The following is a 20976-nucleotide window of genomic DNA, read 5'->3' on the forward strand; positions in this document are numbered from 1 at the left end:
CACATCTCATGCCCGTGCTATTTTCTCTGCAGCTTTATACGGCTATCTAACGAGCTAATGGTTTTCCAGCTTCGCAGTGCAGCCGTTCAAAGGGCCGGCAGTGTGACAGGGAATATCTGATGTAATTTGTGTGCTGATAAATGAGAAGCTGAGTTTCCAGGTTGCGAGGCCTATGGCCACAATTCAGTTTGAGCAGGACCAGGAAGGGCACCTTTCTTTGGCTGCCAGGTGGCCCAGGGCCAAGCCTGTGGAGGAGCCGCGCAGTCTGCACCCAGTAACTGGAACGTGGACCAGAGCGCCGGAAAAGCCCCCTGTCTCCTCCTCTCTCACAAAAGTACACACTCATACATACACGTGTGTACACAAGCACTCACGCTGAATGAAGCACTTCCTTTTGGGTCTTCAGTTAATCCAAAATGATCAATAATTGCCCCAGTAGGCCAGAAAAGTTGGCTAGGTGTGATCAGGGAGCAAAGTAGTATCAGCCCCTGTTTTCATGCCACTACAGAGTAGTCATGTCAAGTCACTGACTGATTTCTGGACCAATCAAGATGCATCTCTCTGTCTCTGGAGTCAACAAATGGATGTAATACAAGATAGCAGCATAGAAAGGATAAGATTATCCTTTAATGATCGGCGAGAGGAAAAAATCTGGTGTTGCAGCAGCACATATAGTACTCACAACTAGTACTTGAACTAATATTGCAATACCATCTCAAGCAAAGTGGCACAGTCACAAATCCCCAAAACCTGTTTCAGTAACGATAAGGATTGTTAGGTCACAGCGGCAGAGAGGCCCATGTGGGTGGAACGAATGGGAAGGGATAGCAAGGATTTTAGGGAGGGATGTCCGATCTGATGGTGAGACAACCATATCCAGCCTGCCTATGACCTCAGCATGTGAGGGGTGAGCAGGGTGGCTCTGTTGTTCAAGTCCACATGCAGTCCTCACGAACCAGACTGTGTGAGATTTTCCTGCCTCCATACATTTGAAGTGTGACTGGACATGTCAGCACAAAACAGAAACCTCGTCGTCTATGTTCAGACTATGAGACGATACGAGCAGAGGAATGGAACACAGGAAAGGCAAGGGATCACTTTCATAAAGCGCCTTGCGTAAGACTGCCGGGCCAAGCCAAGAAAAATATCACCTCAATTGCATTAATTAAGGCCCAACCAAGATGATGAAAAAACAATGACGTGAGAGCAACTGCATTACTCAGGACACATCGGAAAAAAGCGGGTGCATCCAATCATTCCACCCTGTTAGCTGTGTCCTGGTGCTCTCCTGTCTCCACTTCTCTCCATCTATACATGGGCTCCACAAAATCCTTTGGAAAATGAAGAAACACACTCTTCCTGATCCTCTTTCAAAGCAATTGCACAGAAAGACGGAAGGCCCGTCTTTTTCTCTCAACATTAAGATTATGCAGTGCAAAATGACCCAAAGACCTCTCTACCTTCCTCATCTCCCTCTAAAAACAGTCATCTGTCTCGGCTGGTTAGACACAACTAAAAGCTTTTTTTTGTCGCTTCATTACTACTGCTGAGAAAATCATATCACAAAACTGTATTTGCATTGCAATGGGTACACAACTGCAGCTCAAATCTGATATGAACTGTAAAGGATATACTTCAGACTTCTAATGGACTCTGTACCGTGGGCCTCTCCTGTGCCCTCATGGGCAGCATTCCTTGATTACTCACCGTCCAATATAAACCTAACTGAGTCACTCAGCCAAACAATGTAATCTTGGGTGAGGAGTCATGTTTGGCTCTCCAGGAATGAGCTTCTGTTGAGGAAGATATTCCTACCAAACACCATTTTGTTAAGTGGTTTGGAAAGAGAGTCTCAGAATAGCTTTGTAAATGCTAACATGAAAGCTTTCCCCTTGATGTGGGTGTATTTTGGACTATTTTGGACAGCACTGTGTGGAAGATTCTGTGCAGACACAAATATGAGGGCTTTCCTGAGTTATAACTCAGTAGTTCTACACGTTGTCAGTTTTCATCCATGTGGTGTTGATGTTAAAGTAAGACATCAGACGAACACAGAAGAGGCTGAATGACGCATGTCTCTCGACTCTTTTCCCAAATCCTAAACGAACAAAAGGAAACAAACCAAAACCTCTTCTATACCTGGTGTCTGCAGTGGCTCTGGTCAAGAAACTGTTGAGACTGAAGTCTTTGCTGTTGCAGTTTCTGGATCGCAAACTGAAGCTGGTAGCTTCCTTGTGTGGGCTGGTAGTGCTGCTGGGGGCTCACCCCAGTCACCAGGCTATAGGCACTCTGCATCTTACCGTCCCAAAGACCCTCCTCATCCTTCAGTGGCCTGTGGCTGGGAGAGAAGAAATCACAAATCAGAAGTCAGTGAAAAGGTGAGAGAATTCAAATCAACAACAAACAAAACAAAAACATGAATGCTGTCTCTTCTGAATCACACAAACTGCTGCTTTGCAGTTCATACCATCCGTGTACATCTGTCAGCTCATGTCTTTTTTATTTGCACTCTAATAGAAACTGAAGGTCCATGAAGGTTTCACCTCATGATGAAAAGCCCCCTGAGAGATTCTTTAAAGAATAATTTCTGGGAATTTTCAAAAATATGCTGTCTTGCTGAGAGTTAGATGAGAAGGTCAATACCACTTTAACATCTGCCTGTTTCATATGAAGCTAAAGCCAGCTGCTGGTAAGCTTCAGTCAGCATAAAGACTGGAAACAGGGAAAAAGCTAGCATGGCTTCTGCTAGGCAGAGTTTTGTTACCTTTGGACAGAGCAAGGTAAGCTGTTTCCTCTTGTTTCTGGTATATATGCTAAGCTAAGCTAACTGGTAACTGTCTGTAGCTTAATTTTGAGATCTTTTGATCAAATTTTTGGCAAGAAAGCAAATAAGAGTATTTCCCAAGAGGTTCAACTATTCCTTTAAACTATTCCTTTGTGTGAAGCTGAGATGAGACAGTTCTCCACATAGGCCAAAAGTTTTCGTTGTTATTCGATCCACTGGTAGTTCCAAGGTGGAATGAGCGATTCTTGAGAAAGACTGTCTATATTTGAACTCAACACCCCTCCTTTCAGTGCTCCTTCAGAAGCTACGCCCCCCAAATTCATGAATGGATATTGCCAAGGCAAGAACACTAACAACTGGGCTAGCATTCTTAACGCACACCGAGGACATACAGCTAGGGAACCAAGATACTGTCGTAGTTTGACAAAAAAGTGTAGTGGTTGACCAATATGGGCTTTTCAGTGGCTGACTGAATTTCGTAATAATAACAAACGAGACATTTAGTGAACTTCAATTAACATTCATTTAAAACTAATGTGATTGTCTGGATTGGCTCCTCAACACCAAGCGAAAAGTACGAGACGGCTTACAGCGTCCCAGTTGGGGCTTGCAGAAGCCTCAAGTCAAAGTGTGCAAATCGGAGTCAAAGTAAAGGGCAGGCCTGTGGCAAACACAGGCTGAACTAAAAACCTTTCCTCTTTGCCTCAGTGCTCCCCGAGCTTCACGTTCCATCCACATCACAAAGCCACAACCTGGAAAGCAAACCTTTTGACGAGCTCCACGAGTTTGTAACTGGATTATCTGTCATTAGAACTAAGCCTGTTTCAGCCTCTTTTTTTTTGGCCCCCACTAAAGCAATGAGGTGACCAGCCTCCCCTTCAGACACGCTTAAATTGAGTCGATGTGGAGTCTGGTGTGCTGCTGTATACGTACCACCTCAGCCAAAAATAATGCCATAAAGAGCACTGTTGGGAGCTGCAAGGAAAAATATGACAGAGGAAAAAAAGAGAGAGATACAAGTACAGCTGAAGGAATGGGATCCCTGGGGGTCACAAGGACAAAAAAGTTCTTGGAAATTCCTCCCGTTACATGGAATAACATTTGTCCATTGGTCTACAGTAAAAGAAAACACTGCAGACTTAAAATCACAATAGCTGCCATATTTTTAGAAGCAAACTATGATAAGCTCTAAAATTAGAATTCAATTAATCTTGAACAACAATACACACTGTGGGATAATAATCTTGTGTTGCTCAAGTGAAAAAAAAAAAAAATCCTGTCCTGGGTGGCCAAACAAAGACTCAAGGGAGCATAAACTCATGAATATGCTATCCGCCCATGCGTTTCTCACTTCACATAATGGCACATATATATTGCAAAAACAACTGGTGTGACCACGGGCCAATTCCATTTTTTTAGCTTCTGGAAACAAAGGCTTGTCTGTGAACCTTGCAAGGCCAGAGATTCTACAACGCCAGGAGACAAAACAACTCGTTCTTTGTTTACAGCAGTCATTTCCTTTAGCTTGGCGGCAGTTTGCACGCTGGACCAAAGGGACCTTCAGTGCTACCATTTTATTAGCATATGGTCTAAAACGGACTGTTTCTCCGGTCAGGAGCGTATGTTTTCCGTGAGTACAATGTCACAGTAGGACCCCAAGGAGAAGTCTTTTCAGACAGGCCTTGTCAACACCAACACCACTGCTCCAGATCACCATGAATTTAAAAACAGCAAGAGTTCTTAGCACAACACGGTGACCAATGAAATAGGGGGAAAGAACTGAAAGAGAGGAACAGTTTTCCATCTGAGTTTCTCATCACTAGTGCAGCACATGTGTGGAGCTCCAACTATCTGGGACTTCCCTTCCTGTCCGACCTCTGCTCGTTGGTGTCAGCTTACTCCCTGCTGTGCTCGCCATCCTTTAATATGCTGATATGACTTACTGTAGAACAACACAGCAGTGCAAGTTGAGCACATGTGCGGCATCAATCTAACTCAGCGTGAATGTGGGAAAATGGACGGTCTGAGATGACATCATGCCACAGTATCTCAAGCCCTGCCTGGTCAGTGTAAACATCAGCCGCCTCTGGTGTGTGAGGGTATTTCCAGCCATTACTCGGTTGTTTGTTTACCTCCTTTTATTGCAACAACATGACACTCAATGGAGATGTCCTTAAAATACCAAAAATGACTAGCACCTGGGGATTTGCTGTGGGAGCAGTCTAGACGGGGATGCTGAAGGTTTAGTTAGTGCAGTGATGTTGTTCTAAGAAACAGGTTTACGGAGTTATCTGGATAACTGGACCTGGAATATCCTGATATCTAGACTATGGAATGATGTTATGTGTTATGTTAATGTGAAAGAAAAATTACAACATAGATGAGTGAGCTGCATAAGAAATAATGTGGATAAGAAATGTGTGCACAGGGAGCACAGGGATGGTAACAACTCAGTCCTGAGCCACGTGCACTGCTGTAAAGGTGTGTGTATCTGCTCAATAACCTAAATCCACTGACTGGAATTTCACTCCTTCTTACCTTAAGGCTTCTCCCTATTACCACATCTGGCTGCAATCAATGCGAATAAAAACTTCTCTTCTTTTAAATTCAAAAGAAGAGAGACATCAAACCAATTTTGTGGGGACTTTGTCCCTCATCAAAGAGCTTTAAAATTTTCACCAGAGTTTTTCTGAGTTGGGCTGTTGGTTCAGCAAATGGCCTGTCATAAAATCCTTTGGAATGGTATGTCCTTACAAAATTGGACCAAGTCAAACATCAATCTACCAAAGTATTGAACAGATCTAAAAATACCCTGCATAAACAGGGTTGTGGTATTTCTCAGTTCTAGCCAAGCTGGAGCGAGCCTAACACTGCAGAGATAATCGTTTCCGGTCATTTGTATGTACAGAGAGAAAAAAATGGGGAGGCAATTTTTGCGGCCGGGGTGCTAATGCAGCCTGAGACACATTAATGAGTGTTCACATGACTAATACAAGACAGACTTGGAGCTCCATCACAAACTCAAACCACAACTGTAGCAGCAAACCAAATTAGTCAAAACTAAGATAAATCAGCTAAAAATAAGATGCTGCATTGTGAAATTACGAAATGATTCCATTTACAAATTAGCCATTTTGTCTGCCTGAAAAACAACCAAACACAACAAAGCAGTTGTTGTTTTTGAGGCCGTCTCCTCGACCGTAGTCTGAACATCTGACTGCCTGCTTTAAACTGCGCACATCATTTCAGAAATCCGCTGAATGGAAATCATCAGAAACGTATCAGGAGGTCCAACACCGGAAATGATCCCCCACGTTATCCGTGGGTGTATGAAGACACGCGGTGGAGTGAGGCAGCAGCTCTCAGAGTGCTGATGCAGCATACCTGGTAGATCCTGGCAGCGGCACTTCAAAGAGCCGTTATTCTCTTTGAAACCCATCATACTTCACCCCTGTGGTTGCTTAAAGAGCCAGTGTGCTTAACAGTTTCAGTATGTTTGGCACAAACCATCAGCCTGAGCGTGAGGGGGAGGAAGGGGGGATTCAGGAAATTCTGTGTTATAAGAAACAGCGCTGAGGTGAAATCAAGGCAATTTATCCTAATATCTTATTAAAGACATTTCACTGCAATAAGAGGTGAACGCCAAACCAAAGGGCTGGGAGTGCTGGTGTACAAGAGAGCTTTTTGTACTGCAAGCCAATGACAAATGGGGAGATAAAGGGAGCTATGTATTTTCTGGAGAGATTTGGAATAAGCTTTCTAACAAAGGCCACTGTATATCCCTCCGTCTTTGAAGTTGAAATGCGAAGCTGAACTAAAATGGGTTTTTTTCTTTTGGATGAATTAAATGGCTGAAGAAGATATGGGAAGGCCGAAATATATACTGGGAATGACTAAAGTCAGAGAAGAAATGTACGATCCATCAAAGCACTGGAGCTCTAAACTTGAATGGGAGATCAAAAGTTGACTTCTGTTTCCTCAGTATCATATATAAAAGCTACATGAGGCTTTCTGTCAAATTATAAAATCTACTAAATCTCCCTTCTGGGTTTGTGGAAATAAAAACCTTTTTTAAAAAGAGAAAAAAAAACAGACATTCCTGGAATTCTCTGACAGCTCGATACAGGAGGAAGGACTGGACTGGAAAAACAAAGTCCAAGATCAAGGCCAAGCTGTCTGAGACACGGTCCCTCACATATCAAGACAACAATAAAAGGGGAGCGGCCATCAATGTTTTTTCTCAATGAATTACACCTTCAGCCAGTTTATTATCCCGGCCTAGGAGCATAGAGCATGACCGTGTGATCATACTCTGTCCTTCTGTTTCCGTCTTTCTCTTCTCAGAGCAATGTGAGAGGGGTGAGGTATGGAGAGAGGAAGGGGGGATTTCAATGGCTGCAGAGGCGAGAGCCTGGAGCAGACAGACTATGTGGGTGTTGACATTGCCCCCTCACCACCGCCTCCACTCCTCCAACGCAATGTTTTAAGCTGCCAGCATGCTTCACACACTCCCAGCGCTCAGCGGCCAATTCCACTGTTAGTTACCTCCACAAAGCACAATTAGAAAGGGAACAAAATGCCTATTTCCAGACAACTCGCCTGCCCAGAGGAGCGCTGGCACTCCGCAATCCTTTTCCAAAGACTAACAATCCTCAATCTAAAAAGTCATGAGAGACCATTAAAAAAGCCCTTAGATTCTATTGAGTGTGACCAAATAGGCTACCGCAATCTAAGTGTCTACAGTAAAGACTTGTGTAAAGTTGATTACACAGAAATCCTCAGGACATTAATTTGCACAAAGTGAATAATACTTTATACGTGCGCAAACACATCAATCTCAAGACTGAAAAAAACAGCTTCTACAGTATCTTAACTTATGACAGACTCTGAAAAACAAGAACGGCTGTGAACACCGACTACAAAGTCTGTGTCGGGGTACATCAGCACAGCATCTCAAATTCAAGGCTCTCAGAGGAGAGATATGCTGTTTACCTTGGCAGTTAACCCCACTGAGACTGTAACGCACTACTCCATCTCTACCGCCTCAGGGAAGGGCGAATAAATAGTACATGCGAGCACAATAGTGAAATTTGACTAAATGGAGCACTGGAGCCCTTACAAGGGGGCAGAGGTGTGCAGCAATAGGGAAAGAACTGCAACAGTTTCCACTGAATAAAAATATATTTAAGTCCAGCTGACATCACATTCAGTCATCCTTTTGTGGTCAAAAATAGCATCAGTGTTTTAAAATGTGTTGTTAATAGCATTTATTATTAAAAGGAAGAAAAAAGGTCTTGGGGGAAGTATCAATGCTCCTTTTCATGTCAGTGTGTGATTGACAGCAGCTGGCAGGCACAAAGTAAACAGACCTGTGGTGTAGCTAACAAACCATATGCAGACTGTGCCGTTAGCCGCAGTGTTGAAGACTAAGGAGCACACCAACACCTCACTGACCAAAGTTTACATGCTGTTTAATGTGCTGCAGCTGAGCAGCTAATTCGCTATCTAGCCTGCAAACTGATGTTAGCAGTGCAGTTCAGGCTCATTCAACCAGGTGCAGGACAAGGTGCAATCATGTCTCTTAGATAAGAGACTTCAGCAGGAAAGCTAACGAGGGCCTTATTCTGGCTAAGAGTGACCGTCCACTCTGCCTGACTTTTATTTTAAGAGCAAAATATTTAGAACTGAATTTCAAATTATTTCTCAGTGCATTCCAAAGTAGCTGTGTTGCCTACAGCAAAAAGGCCGTTAACTGTAAACAAGGTACTCCAAATCTACATATACTGTAGAAAGTAAAAACATAAAATGGACAGCACATATAAAAAGCTACTAATTATGCAGTGAGACAAAAGTTCACAGCTGACACATCTGTATACTGACCCTCCTCTTGCCCTTTTCCTGTCTGCCTTTGCTATCCAATAAGGGCGAAAAAATTGTTGCTTCACTAAAAGCAAATGACTGAATGAATGTGTAAATGGTAGTGGAAACTCTGAATTTTATAACAACTTTTTGAAGAAGTATTCACATCATGTTCAACAGCCAGTCTGCTTCATAAAGGCAGCATCCTTGGTGCGTCTGCAGAAAAGGGCTTTTGAAATGCTATAGTCACCCAGACTTATGTATTATAATTTTTTTAATCAGATCAAAATATTCCCTGTATATACGACATGTCTTTGGACTCACCTCATGCTGCTGCATAGATCCGTTCCAGAGTGGACAGCTTTCACCGGCCCTTGGGTTAAAGCAGCATTATGCCGCACCTTAGGGTTCAGCGTGAAGCTTTCTCTGCTCAGCATCCTGTTGGCCAGGTTCATGTTGGTCAACTGTGGACAGAGGGGAAAACTTCAACAGATGATTCAAATCAAACTCAAGAGTTAAGTCACTTGTAGCAAACATCTCACTACTATTCATCCTAATGTCCAAAGCAATGAATAAGCACTTGTGTTCCTCCCTACACCGACCACCTCATTCTCATGTATCTGGGGGCTATGTGAAATGTACACACAGCACATGGCAGAGCTCGTCTCCACTCAGCACTAAATCCAGGTGGTTCCCTCCCCCCTTCTCCTCCATCTCTAGCAGAATCAGCTATCATGACTCGACAGTTCAAATCTGTTTACAACCACGTCAGGTCTACTGTAGCGACTGCGCCTCAGTGCTGCCCTGGAAATCATGTTCAGTGAAATCTAATGGGAGGATTACTTATACTACTGTGGCATTTTATTTACTTTATTTCCTCCTGTGCGCTAAACGTCCAATGGGAAAACTGTAAAGCTGCCAAGCCTTGTACAGCATGAAAAATGTGTCAGCATGGTTTTTTTTACACAGCTACAGCTCTAAGTTACTTATTCAGGTACACTGCTTGTATTCATCCAAACGGTTTGATCTAAACTGAGGAAATGACAACACACATGTGAGTGCCAACAGATAGCATTCTACATTGTATGGAACTGCCATAATGCCCCATAATCTACTGCCATGTACATGGATGTCTCAATAATGCACTGGACATGAACATGCATACATACACCCACGCTGGAGGGATTCACTGTCATATCTACACAATATGGTGCAGGAGTATATTCACTTTATTGTGACCATGCCTGGCTTTACTCAATTTCAGATTCTGTATTTGTATACATGTAGCCTCTCAGTACAGAGTGAGTAATTACTTAAACCTTAGAGGTCAACTAGTGCAACAGGGTGTTGTTCATGTTTACAAAGTTCTCCATTTAGTTCAGAGAATGATTTAATGACTTCAAATCTGAACACACACACAGGCAAAATGTACTCTGAGCCTTTAAGTGCAAAAGACGGGCCTACTTTACTCTGCAAAATAAACTGCTGCCAAGCCCAGGATTAACTATTCAAGGGTATACAGCAAACACCTTTCAGATAGACAGAATAATGTATAGTCAAAAGGAGGCCATAAAATCTGCAGTCTGTGTGGTCTGGTGCCATCACAAAAAAAAACTTTGACAGAAAAAAATCCAGGGAGGTGTGTGTGGGGGGGGGGGGCAGTTGAGGGGCTCCCCACGCAGAATGACAAACCTGTGGGGAATATAGGAGAAGGTGGTGATGGAGCCAACGGAGCTGCCGCTCCCCTGCTCAGTGCCAATTTGCTACATTCCTCCATTTATAAGCATCAATTACCACAAAAAAAGTGGCTGCTTGTTAAGTATCAACAGAAATCACTCCCCCATGGTGCATCTGATAATGAGACCTCACACAGAGCTGAGGCTTGATGCGGCTCACCACTGTTTAGGCCAGCCAGCTTCAAACCCCAGTTCCAGACCCACCCCCGCACCAACCCCAGCCCACAGACTGCAGGCAAGCTGAGGGGTGAAGGAAGAAGGTGCACGGTGCGAGGCAGCAGACCCTCCGGCTCCAACGGGTCTGCTGAATGAATGAGCAGCTAGATGCCGCCAATCAGCATGGGGTCAGAGCCAGGTTTACACATCAACAAAGAGAAATATCAGAGACCTCACAGCGAGAGACTACTGCAGAGGGGCCAGATTCTTCTTCCTTACATGAAACATTACACAGATCACTTTACAGTTGCTTAATAACTCAACAAAGCTTCTCCTTGGAGCACAGTGAAACTTCCTGCTCCAGGTGGGAGCAGCTGTTGGCTCAGTGAAAAGCACAGTGAACTCACGTGTTGTGTCAGCAGGTTGATGTGACTGGAGCTGGCGTAGTGGCGAGCGACCTGCTTGTCAGCCAGCTTTTGCAAGGCTGAGATGAAGGCCTGCTGGTTCGACTGGGCTTGGGCAGACAGGGAGTTTAACTCCTTGAATGTCCCCTCTGAGTTTGACTTCAGCTTACTGGAGCTGCTCCTCTTGATCACTGACATACATAATAACAAAAGACAGAACATGAGAACATGTGAGTGGACGTGATAAACCACAGCGTGCAGAACAGTGAGTTTACCTTGGCCTGCAGAGGTGGGTCGAGAGAGCTTCTGGCTATAGATGTGCGTGGCACTCGGGATGGAAGAGGCTGCTCCAGAGCTGGATGTCGATGAGGTAAAGGACTGAATCCTCCTGAGCACTTGGGTTGGTTTCCCAGTACAGATTGTGTTAGAGCCAGTGGAAACAGCTGCCCACGTTGTTCTCGGGGGCTGCGTGACCACGACGGCAGAGGTGTATGCAGGAGGGTCAGAAAGAGTCTCAGAATGGCAGAAGTGAGACTTTGCCAAGGATTGCGCATAGGACGGTGGCTGAGGAGGCGGCGGCGGCGGCGGGCAATGGAGAGGCAGGGATGTTGAGGCGGGAGGGCAGTGCTGCAGGTGAATATGTGTGCAGTCTAAAGTCACAGGAAAGCTGGAGCAGTGCTGGGAAGCCTGGACCTCTGGTTGGGTTTTACTGGTTCTAACCGCTGCCTGTTGGTCTTCAGACAAAGCACGGGCAGAAGGCTGACTCTCAGCGGCCTTGATGTCTGGGTCACTGCTGATTTTCCCTGTGGAGAGTGAGGACTCCGAGGCGCTGGAATCCTTTTTGGCCACAGGCAGAGCTGTTCAAAGGAGGAAAGAAGCCAGAGCTCCTTTATCTTAAGTTAGCCATTCCTCGGCTCTGACACACATTTGTTTTCCCCCAATGAGCGCTAATCGTTTGAAGCTAACCCTTCCTTCACCCCAGATGACTCAATCTTTTTCCTTCTGCTTTTTTGGGGGGTTTACAAATCTAAACAATCCCTGTTTCCTGTGCTTGTATGATAAAATATTAAACATAAACCAGATCTACAGTGTCTTGAATATGGGGGGAAAAAGGCACAGCAGGAACTCACTTTTGGAATTCTCACAGTTGCCTGAATCTCCTGAGGCGTCGCGAAGGTCTCTCTGAACACTCCTCACTTTTGTTCCGAGGAAGACGGTGGCTGATTTATTTTTCTGTGTGTAGAATGTCAGCACTTCCTCCAGATCATTTTCACTGTTGAAAAAGGGGGAAAAAATGACAGAAGATAAATTAGTAAAGCAGATTTAGATCACACTTCAGACAGTAGCATATATAACTGGAGCAGTGAAGAGCCAAGCACTGAAAAATGGTAGGTGGGCTTGCCAGTTGACTAACCTTGCTGCAGTGATGTACTCCTCAAACACACTGAAGTTAACACAATGCTCCTCTTTGCGATTCTCCTGTTTTTTCAACATATGTTCTGTTTCCTGAGGAGATAGGAAAGAGTAAGACAGCAGACATCAAGACACACAAAGTCTCCCATCTTTGCATCATGTCTTGAAGTCGTGACTCTGTGGCATAGTCTGGAAATACCTTGTTGTAACAGTGGATAAACTCCCCTAGCTGGTGGGACAGAATGCGTCGGCGGTCGTGGAGGGGAAGCTGGCGACTGGGCAAGACCACCTTTAGGTCTTGTTGAAGGTTACTGGCTGCTCTTCTCAGGAAGCGAATCACAAGCTCCTATGAAGACGAAAAACATTTCTGAGAAATCTTTCATTATCGCTGGCTTGAATCACTGATTCATCCTGCTGGACTTAGTCAAGCTGCCTGTGTGTTCTCCTTTCAGGATTCAACGCCATTTAAAGCACCTCTGAATTCAACAGCCTACAGATTAACCTCATGAGTTCACAGTGATTTTCCCAAAGGTTTGAGGGCACTGATGATGATGATGATGATGTATGTCATTGCAATGCAGACTTTCCAGTCCAATCAACTTTTAAAGAGACCACGTTTTCCTTCTATGTGGCCACAAATGAATCATACACATTTTAAGAGCCAGTGTACATACAAGTACAGTAAGGGTATAATCATACCGGGAAATCTGTGTCCCAACTTATTTTTTTGCTATCAGGTTTGCACATAGGAGGGAAACAATGCCAAGGTATTCCACTCATGTCCATTTATTAGGACAAGGAGACTCAAAAATGGTTATCACTTGTACCATTTGATCGTTGTTCTTGTCTGGCCAAGCTGGGACAGTGTTGGCTCTGCTCTCTGCCAACAGTCTTTGCTGGACTCGCTGCAGGTATGAGGAAAAGGCCATCCGGGCCTGCACTTTACTGGAGAGAGAGAAGAAGATAATAAAGAAGCGCACAGGTAAAGCAATGGAAGAGGAAAGTAATAAATATTGTCCACTGGTCCTCTGCTAGCTTGCTTAAAACTGACAGTAAAGACTATTTAGTTGCACTGGAACGCATGATACATCTCTTACAACAGATAGAACAAGCAGTTATCCTAATTCCATTTGCTGACATATCATCCAGGAAAAGACAGAAAGCAAAAACAGGTATGCATCACTTTGAGCCAAAAGTTGTTGAAACACAGTGTATCTTGTCATGGACTGCTATCAAAATGATAAACTGTCTTCGTGGCCCAGGTGAACTTGGAAAGAGCACTAAAATGTTTTGGAAAAAGCTGTCAAATATAAACAATGATACGCTGTACTATAATTTCCCTGCGTCACGCACTGTCCTGACAAGCACTGAGGAATTTCTACAAAGTCAGACTTGTTATTGTAATTCCTCCACAAATTGTAATTTCGACCACGGTCTTTGTTGCACTTATGGTGCAACAGCGTGTACAGCCAGTCGTATGTGTTTGATAGTATAGAGCATATATCTTTACGGACAGTGGATCAACCTGTGGTGGAGATGGAAACATTAGGAGCCACCTGTATTCTGACCCCTGGTTTTCCATGCTGTGACATAAGTAAACAATAGTAATGCTTGAAAACTGATAAAACATAACCTATGTAAAGAGGGACCTCAGTGTCTTCCCATCCCCTTTTGTGGGTGCATTCATATTTCTCCCTAATAAGTAGGGAAGGAGGGGAACAGAGAGCCGCAGAAGAAAGTACAGTGAGGGAGGAAGATGAGAGCAGCAGCCAGCCTGAGCAGCAGCCCAGACTACAGACTGACCTGAGGTCCCAGCCCTGCTGAAGGATGTTGAGCAGGTCAACTCTGGGCCTGGCATTGTGCGTGGCTGCCTCTGGGCTGGACAGATCCGTGCCGTGGCAGCGCTCCAGTGGTGTGGCCACTTGTTTTCTCAGCTCTGCTACCAAAGCACTGTGTGAGACTGGCTCGAGAAGCTGCTTCGCCTCCTCTCTTTCCTCCTGAGCGCACTCCTCTCCTTCCTGACTGCCGCTCGCAGTCGGGGAGGCCTTGGACTCCTTCCCTGAGGTATGCAGCATTGCAACGAAAGACAAATGTCAGTTGCATCACTGGCATTTTGGATAAAATACAAACATACACTCGAAATAGGGTTTTTATTGTTGCTGCAATGAAATGAACTCATTCAGAGTCATATTTGGCCAACCTTAGCGTGACACAGGGGAGTTATTTATTGGAAACAAAAGTGCATTAGCGTGTGATGTTGTCCCACTTAGCTACACTCTGCTCGGTTTTAGGGGAAAAAAAAAGCTGTTTCCTGAATTGAGGCAGAACACATCAGGCATACCCGATTTCTTCCTCCCTGCAGCAGAGCGATGAGTCAGGTGGCGCTGTCTCCTCTTACGTGCCTCCAGAGACAGCAGCTTCCTCTCATACTGGACCAAGTGACAGCTGTGGACAGCGTCCACCTGCAGCTGCACATTCCCGTTCACATTCCTGAGAGACAGAACAAGACATGTCAACACAAGCGTAATAACAACAACCATCATGATTTATATGTGTATCATCAACAATTACAAAGCAATAGTTGTAAATTTTATCTCCAACTGAAGACAGTTCTGAGAAAGATTAGTGTGGTGGAGGAGCCTGTCCAGGCGTTGACACGAGAGACAGTGACGGTCCAAAGGAGAGAGGATAAATGGCAAATAATAACAGCAACAGAGGTCTTGCAGCAACAACCGTCCCCCTAATCTGGCTACCTTGCGAATGTGGAAAAATCATAGATGGGCTTAGTTGGGGGCCAAATCTCCAGACAATATTGTGCAATAGTCAAAGCTGTGGATAAACCTTGAAAGCTCGTTGTATTACAATAACAAAAATGCGGTTCGACAAACAGGCACGGTTCATCTTTAGCCGTCTTTTCACTGCTGCCCTCAAATCGACACCACAATGCCGCACAGAGACTGCACGAGCGCTGGAAAAGTTGACGGTGCAACATCTTTTCAGCTGTTCCTCTCACCTACCCAATTTGAAGACCAAACAAACGCCACGTGAGAATCCAGCCGTTTCCACAAACTGATGGGGAGATTTATTCCCCAAATCCCAACCACAATGGAAATGCTTACCTTCCATGGAAAAGTCTGTTTGCCAGCATGTAGTTCATTGATGTCTTGGACTCCAGATATCCACTGAGAGAAGAAGATAATAAGCAAATTATAATAATCATAAAGGCAGGAGCCCCCAATGAGCCTCGACCTCATTATTTGCGGCCAACGTGTTAAAATGAGGCTTCTGTGATATAGCTACTCTGGACGCAGCTGCTATTACATGCACCAATCATTTCCACGACTGCTCCATAATATGCTTTTAAAAAATGCCACAAAATCCCTGCAGCTAAGAGAGCCATGGATCTAATCAAGCAATAAATCCTCATATAGGAATATGAATTGTAAGCACAAAAACGGATTTCCTCTCTAATAGGGGCTTCAATGCAGTTTCAACATAAAGTCACTGTGGGCTATAAGTCTTTCTTGGAACATAACACACAGAGATCAACAAATACTGACTCTGTAGCTACACCTTAGTCTGGCAGTTCAATTAGACCGTGTGGTATGGTCTGGCTCTTGGCACTGTTTGCTTTCATTTAGCCTAAATGACACATAAACACCCCTTGGCGTTTACAAGTGACCTGTCTGTTCCTTCACGGCCTAGCTTACCCATACAGCTCCCATGTTTCTGCAGTGGGAAAGATCCTAACGAAGCCTCCTCGTCTCTCATGCTCCTCCTTTATCCTCCTCAGTACTTTGATCTGTATTAGTGAAAGACAAAAAGGCACGTTGTGAAAGAGCACTTTCAGGTTAACATACTGTCTTTATTCAACAAAATCTCACACGCACATCGTGTCAGAGGCTACCGTTGTCAAGGCCTTACCTCCTCAGCAGTCAGGCTCAGAGTGCTGTCCCCTTGGCATTGTCTAGGTCCCAGCTTGTCTTTCGACCCATCTGTTTCTGAGTTACTGGCTGATGTGGGCCTCTGCCGCTACAGGGGACAAGAATAAAGACAATATTGCTATAAACTAATACCAATCACGCAATGTTGTTCTTCTCTCCGACATAACTGCCGACGTTAAAAACAACTGCGTTCTTTAGAGGTTTTTATGAATTTAAGAATGCAAATTCTTTCATATTTGGCAGAGAACTCATCTGTTCCTGACAAATAACATACAGATCTGAAACATAAGTCTCATTTATAAATGGAAAATGTGCAAACTACACCCTGTGTGATAAAAGATACCCTCAGTTCTCATCTCCCTGTCACATTAATGGAGCATTTTTGTTGTGCGCTGGCATTCCTGGCTTCCTCCCCGCTGCATGCACCAGGCTGTGATTGACAACATTGGCATGCGGGGTGGAACTTGGGCCAGACAGCGGGGCACAACCTCACAGGATCACGCGCAGAATTTGTCTTCTAAATAGCAGAGAGATTACATGTAATTTGTCTGATGCAGCTGAGAGGGATACAAAGGCAGCCAAAAAGTGACAAGGTCTAATCCTCCAGCAAAAGACTCAACTGTTGCCCCTAATCAGAGTACAGGGAAAGAAGGGGTTCTCTGAAGGCCCCTGGAGTTCTTCAGCAGCCTCTGTGACAGCCTTGGGTCAGTGTTGTTATGAGTGTCTGAGACTCTCCACAACAAAGTTTTGGTGCATTGGCGCATTTAAAGCACTTGCTTACTGAGGCCACTTTGCTAATGTAATGAGAATTCTATTAAATATAGCATTAGGAATCAATACAAGCAATCTGTCTGCCACTATGAAAGAGAGTAAAGCCACATAATCAAATAAGCAAAAAGCAGGGAGCAATTTCTTACCGGTAATGTAACAGGCATCAGGGAATTGCAAAGAAAGGACAAAGCAAAAGAAGATTAATATGTCTGAGTCGGAGGAAAACTCACCACTCTGCTGTGTGCAGCAGCTGTCGGTGTAGAGAGATGGTTCTAAGAGGCAATGGGTGAAGACGGTGAGTTGTGGGTAAGCATCAGCATTACCGTTTAACCTTCATGAAGCCGCTCGCAGACAGAAAACACGCGACATCGACATGTAACAATGAAACACTGTTATTGTTTGTCTAAACAGACCATTTACACAATACAAGGTGGAGCAGAAATCTGTCTGATTTAGTAATCTCCCTACAGCAGGTCCTGCGCCAAATCTGGGTGCAGTAGTCGCATGGGGGGAGCCAAGTGCATTTAGCTGTTGTGGCATCATTAGGCAACAAGGCCTAGAGAGAGCATTAGTCACTTGATTAGAAATGATAAAACAATAAGCCACAGAGTGTAGCGCTTACAAGCTGATGTCACTCATACACTGTGATTACATTAGCAGTTGTTTTGCATTACAGTGAATTTTCCGTGAGGGTAAAAGAATAGCCCAATGGCAGTGGCAGGAATGTACTGTAAGCAACAGAGAGATGAACACAAGAATGGGAATGTTTCACAAGGAAGGGTGAATGAGTGCAACACTTGGCTTGGCTCTTTGCTCTCTGTGTGTGTGTGTGTGTGTGTGTGTGTGTGTGTGTGTGTGTGTGTGTGTGTGTGTGTGCGTGACAGCATCCAGTACTACCTGTGTTTTTTGGGCTGCCGGGTGCTTGAGGCTGGGGTCCAGGGTGACTCGGTCAGAGCGTGGCTGTCTCGATAGGGGGTCCTGACACACAAAGCCTGCAGGGACACAGAAGAGCCGTAAAGGGGTATATCAATGACATCAGGCCTTAAATATGTTCCTCATTCCCATGACCTTCATACATTGCATCAGATCTTCAATGTTAGTGCAAGAAAGCAAAGCAGAGCGGGGGACAAGGAGGCCATGAATTACATGTAAAGCAAGAACATCCTGAAGAATATCATGCTAAATCAAAGACATTTTATTTGCTTTGAGAACTTTTTAGTCAGGAAAAGAAGATGTGTCCCTTTTGCGATATTACACTTATTTGCTTTCTTGCCACGAGTTAGATGAGAAGACTGATATGATACGTTCATATCTGTCCCATAAATATGAAGCTACAAGGGGCAGCTGGTTAGCTTATCTTAGCATAGAGGCTGAAACCTAGCCTTCATGCTAAGCTAGCCTGGCTCTGTCTAAAGGTAACAAAAGCTGCCTACCAGAGCCTATAAAGCTCGCTGATTAACGTGCAGCGTCTGGTTTGTCTGTACAAAAACCAAATTGCAAAAACAACAATTCAGTGTTTTATGGGGGATTACGTGTCTGACTATTTCTTGTCTCTGAGCAGTAGCCAGGCAACCAGTGAAGTTACAGCTCATAGCCCTCATAAAAATGACAGATTTTTTTTAAACTTTGTTTTTTTTATACACATTAAAATAAAAACAGATGAATGTGTTAATTAGTGAGCTTTTGAGGTGCTAGTAGGTGGATTTTGTTACGGTTGGATGGAGCCAGGTTAGCGCTTTCCCCTTGTTTCCAGGCTTTACACTAAGCTAAGCTAAACTAAGCTAACCAGCTGTTGGCTGCAGCCTTCTGCTGTCACCCAACTCTCTGCCAAAAAAGCAACTGTTTAATCAGGGATACTGCGTGTTTTAGTCTAGTGACGCTCTCTACTTTGGAGTCATACGGCTCTACATATTTACATATTAGTGCATCTCAGCAGTAGTTGATAAGGGTGGGGAAAAAATGCTTGCAATTTCCCACTAAGATGTTCCCACCCAGTCAGTAAGAATTAAATCTACGATCCTCTGTTTATTAATTCCCACACTCCCTCAAAGCTAACTCACGGTAAAAGTGAAATGTTAAAGAAATCTGTTTATGTTGTACCCTGCAGTCACAGTTGGGTTGAATTAAGTCTATTGACAGCTCAAGGCTCGAGGCTATTTGTACTACCTCATCTGAGCTGTCAGGTGAGCATCAGGCCCCTACCGAGCTCTTGCCTAAACACAGCAATTATTACAAACATGGGCGACACGGACCTGACAGCTACACACAGGCGGAAAATGAATGTTAATGGAATGCTGTCATTATTTACAGGTCTGGGATGAAGCCCAAGTGTTATCAGCCAACAGCGACTTAGTTTGTTTGGTACATAATAGATGTGCTATGTTTTACATGCCACTGCTCATTTTCCCCAGATCCGCAGTAACGTCTCAGTCCAAAGATAACTGGCAATTTATGACTCCACTCTTTCATTTAATGAGCCGGAGGGGAGGGTTTCAAGCCACAGCATGGCCTAGGCTGAGACACACATGTGTATGTGCACTCACACACGCACGCTCAGACGCACAAGAGCCATTCCTTTAATATCATTAGGGCAAGACCACAGATAGACTTAATGGTTCAGTGGAAGTTTAGATGGATGCCTGCTAATCAGTGGGCTCTGTGTTTCCTGTGAACGGTAATAAGGATAAATCAGAGGATTATGTGACATTAAAAAATCAAGAGATGTGGAAGTTTCATTAATATTTGCTGCATTTTTTACTAAATGTGTGCATTTAACTTTCATTTACAAGAATAAAGACAAGCTGTCACTCAACGTGGCGGTGGTCAGGGAATGAGATTCTTGGTTTAAACTTAAGATATTGCAAAATATTTTAAGCTCCTCTTCTGCATGAGAACTCAATAATTAAGAGGAAAGGAGACAAAACGGAGACACGTCTCATTCCCTGCTGCAAACACTGTTGTATAAACAGTGTTTATCTCTGCCCTGGGCCAGGCATTTTTTATTTCTTCATGCTCAGGATTGCTTTACTTTGACATGTCGGATCCAGTTTCTCAAGAGAGCTTAATGAGAACAAAACAACTAAGGCCTCTGTTGACAATTTTGTCCGCAAGTCATTTACTGTTAATTAATGAAGGCTGTGGTTTATTCTCTCAACACTGGAGCTCCCATTATGAAGCCATACAGCTATTTTCTGCAGTGTGCACAAACTCAACGAGTGTAATGTTGGAAAACATTAAGCGTTTAACAATAGACGACTGTCTCCACCTGCTTGAAACCAGGTGGTTACAAGAAAGGCCAAACAGCGTCTACGTGATTAGAGTGAGTCTAGAAAAGAAAATACAGCATAATTACAGCACTTTTCATTTTATAGCAGCTTCTCCAAGATCAATATCTTGATCCCAATTATGCACTTAATATTGAGTTTAAATCAGTTTGGAAAATGATGAACCATGTGTTGCTGCTTGAAATCCTGGTGGATGTGTCTTAATTTGATGACATTTATTTCATCAACATATAATTTACAAGTGTAATTGATCAGTGAAATTATACCAACTGAAGGTCTATGAAGCGCAATCACGAGCGCAACTCTGGAAACAAATGGAAGTTGCATTTAGACATTGTTTCGGCATGCACTCACCCACAAGTGAAAACATGTCTGCAATCATGCTGGCCTTTATCTTCAGATCCAAGGGCGCATCACTGTAAATAAGTCGATAAAAAAAAAAAAAAAAAGTTAAAATTACAACACAAACACTTGCACAGGGCAGAGCAGCATGAGTCAACTGTCGTAAGAAGATTCAGCTTTATTGTTTGACTTTGACTAAATTGCTAAACACATTCAATGTGGCATTTTGTTAACATCTTTTTTCGGGTTGCAATTCCAAAGAAAACCCCTTGTTTGAGGTGC

The 20976-nt window shown here is 43.9% G+C and overlaps 1 protein-coding gene across 3 annotated transcripts in view; it reads right to left on the bottom strand.

The window, feature by feature from the left end:
• ttll5 (tubulin tyrosine ligase-like family, member 5) overlaps window positions 1-20976 on the bottom strand; it is a 43882-nt gene that overhangs the window by 9328 nt on the left and 13578 nt on the right. For 2 of the 3 annotated variants that reach the window (XM_070979073.1, XM_070979074.1), the window contains exons 13-28: window positions 20707-20768; window positions 17966-18060; window positions 17299-17340; window positions 16278-16385; window positions 16064-16155; window positions 15473-15535; window positions 14695-14843; window positions 14157-14412; window positions 13181-13298; window positions 12553-12699; window positions 12355-12446; window positions 12071-12213; window positions 11216-11797; window positions 10944-11131; window positions 8969-9108; window positions 2140-2338 (exon numbers count right to left, since the gene is read on the bottom strand). In XM_070979073.1, coding sequence (XP_070835174.1) covers window positions 2140-2338; window positions 8969-9108; window positions 10944-11131; window positions 11216-11797; window positions 12071-12213; window positions 12355-12446; window positions 12553-12699; window positions 13181-13298; window positions 14157-14412; window positions 14695-14843; window positions 15473-15535; window positions 16064-16155; window positions 16278-16385; window positions 17299-17340; window positions 17966-18060; window positions 20707-20768 — 2476 coding nt within the window. The remainder of the gene's footprint in view (window positions 1-2139; window positions 2339-8968; window positions 9109-10943; window positions 11132-11215; window positions 11798-12070; window positions 12214-12354; window positions 12447-12552; window positions 12700-13180; window positions 13299-14156; window positions 14413-14694; window positions 14844-15472; window positions 15536-16063; window positions 16156-16277; window positions 16386-17298; window positions 17341-17965; window positions 18061-20706; window positions 20769-20976) is intronic. The other variant, XM_070979075.1, reaches the window with a different exon arrangement.

The sequence above is a fragment of the Chaetodon trifascialis genome, chromosome 14 (assembly GCF_039877785.1).
Source record: "Chaetodon trifascialis isolate fChaTrf1 chromosome 14, fChaTrf1.hap1, whole genome shotgun sequence".
Lineage (NCBI taxonomy): Eukaryota > Metazoa > Chordata > Actinopteri > Chaetodontiformes > Chaetodontidae > Chaetodon > Chaetodon trifascialis.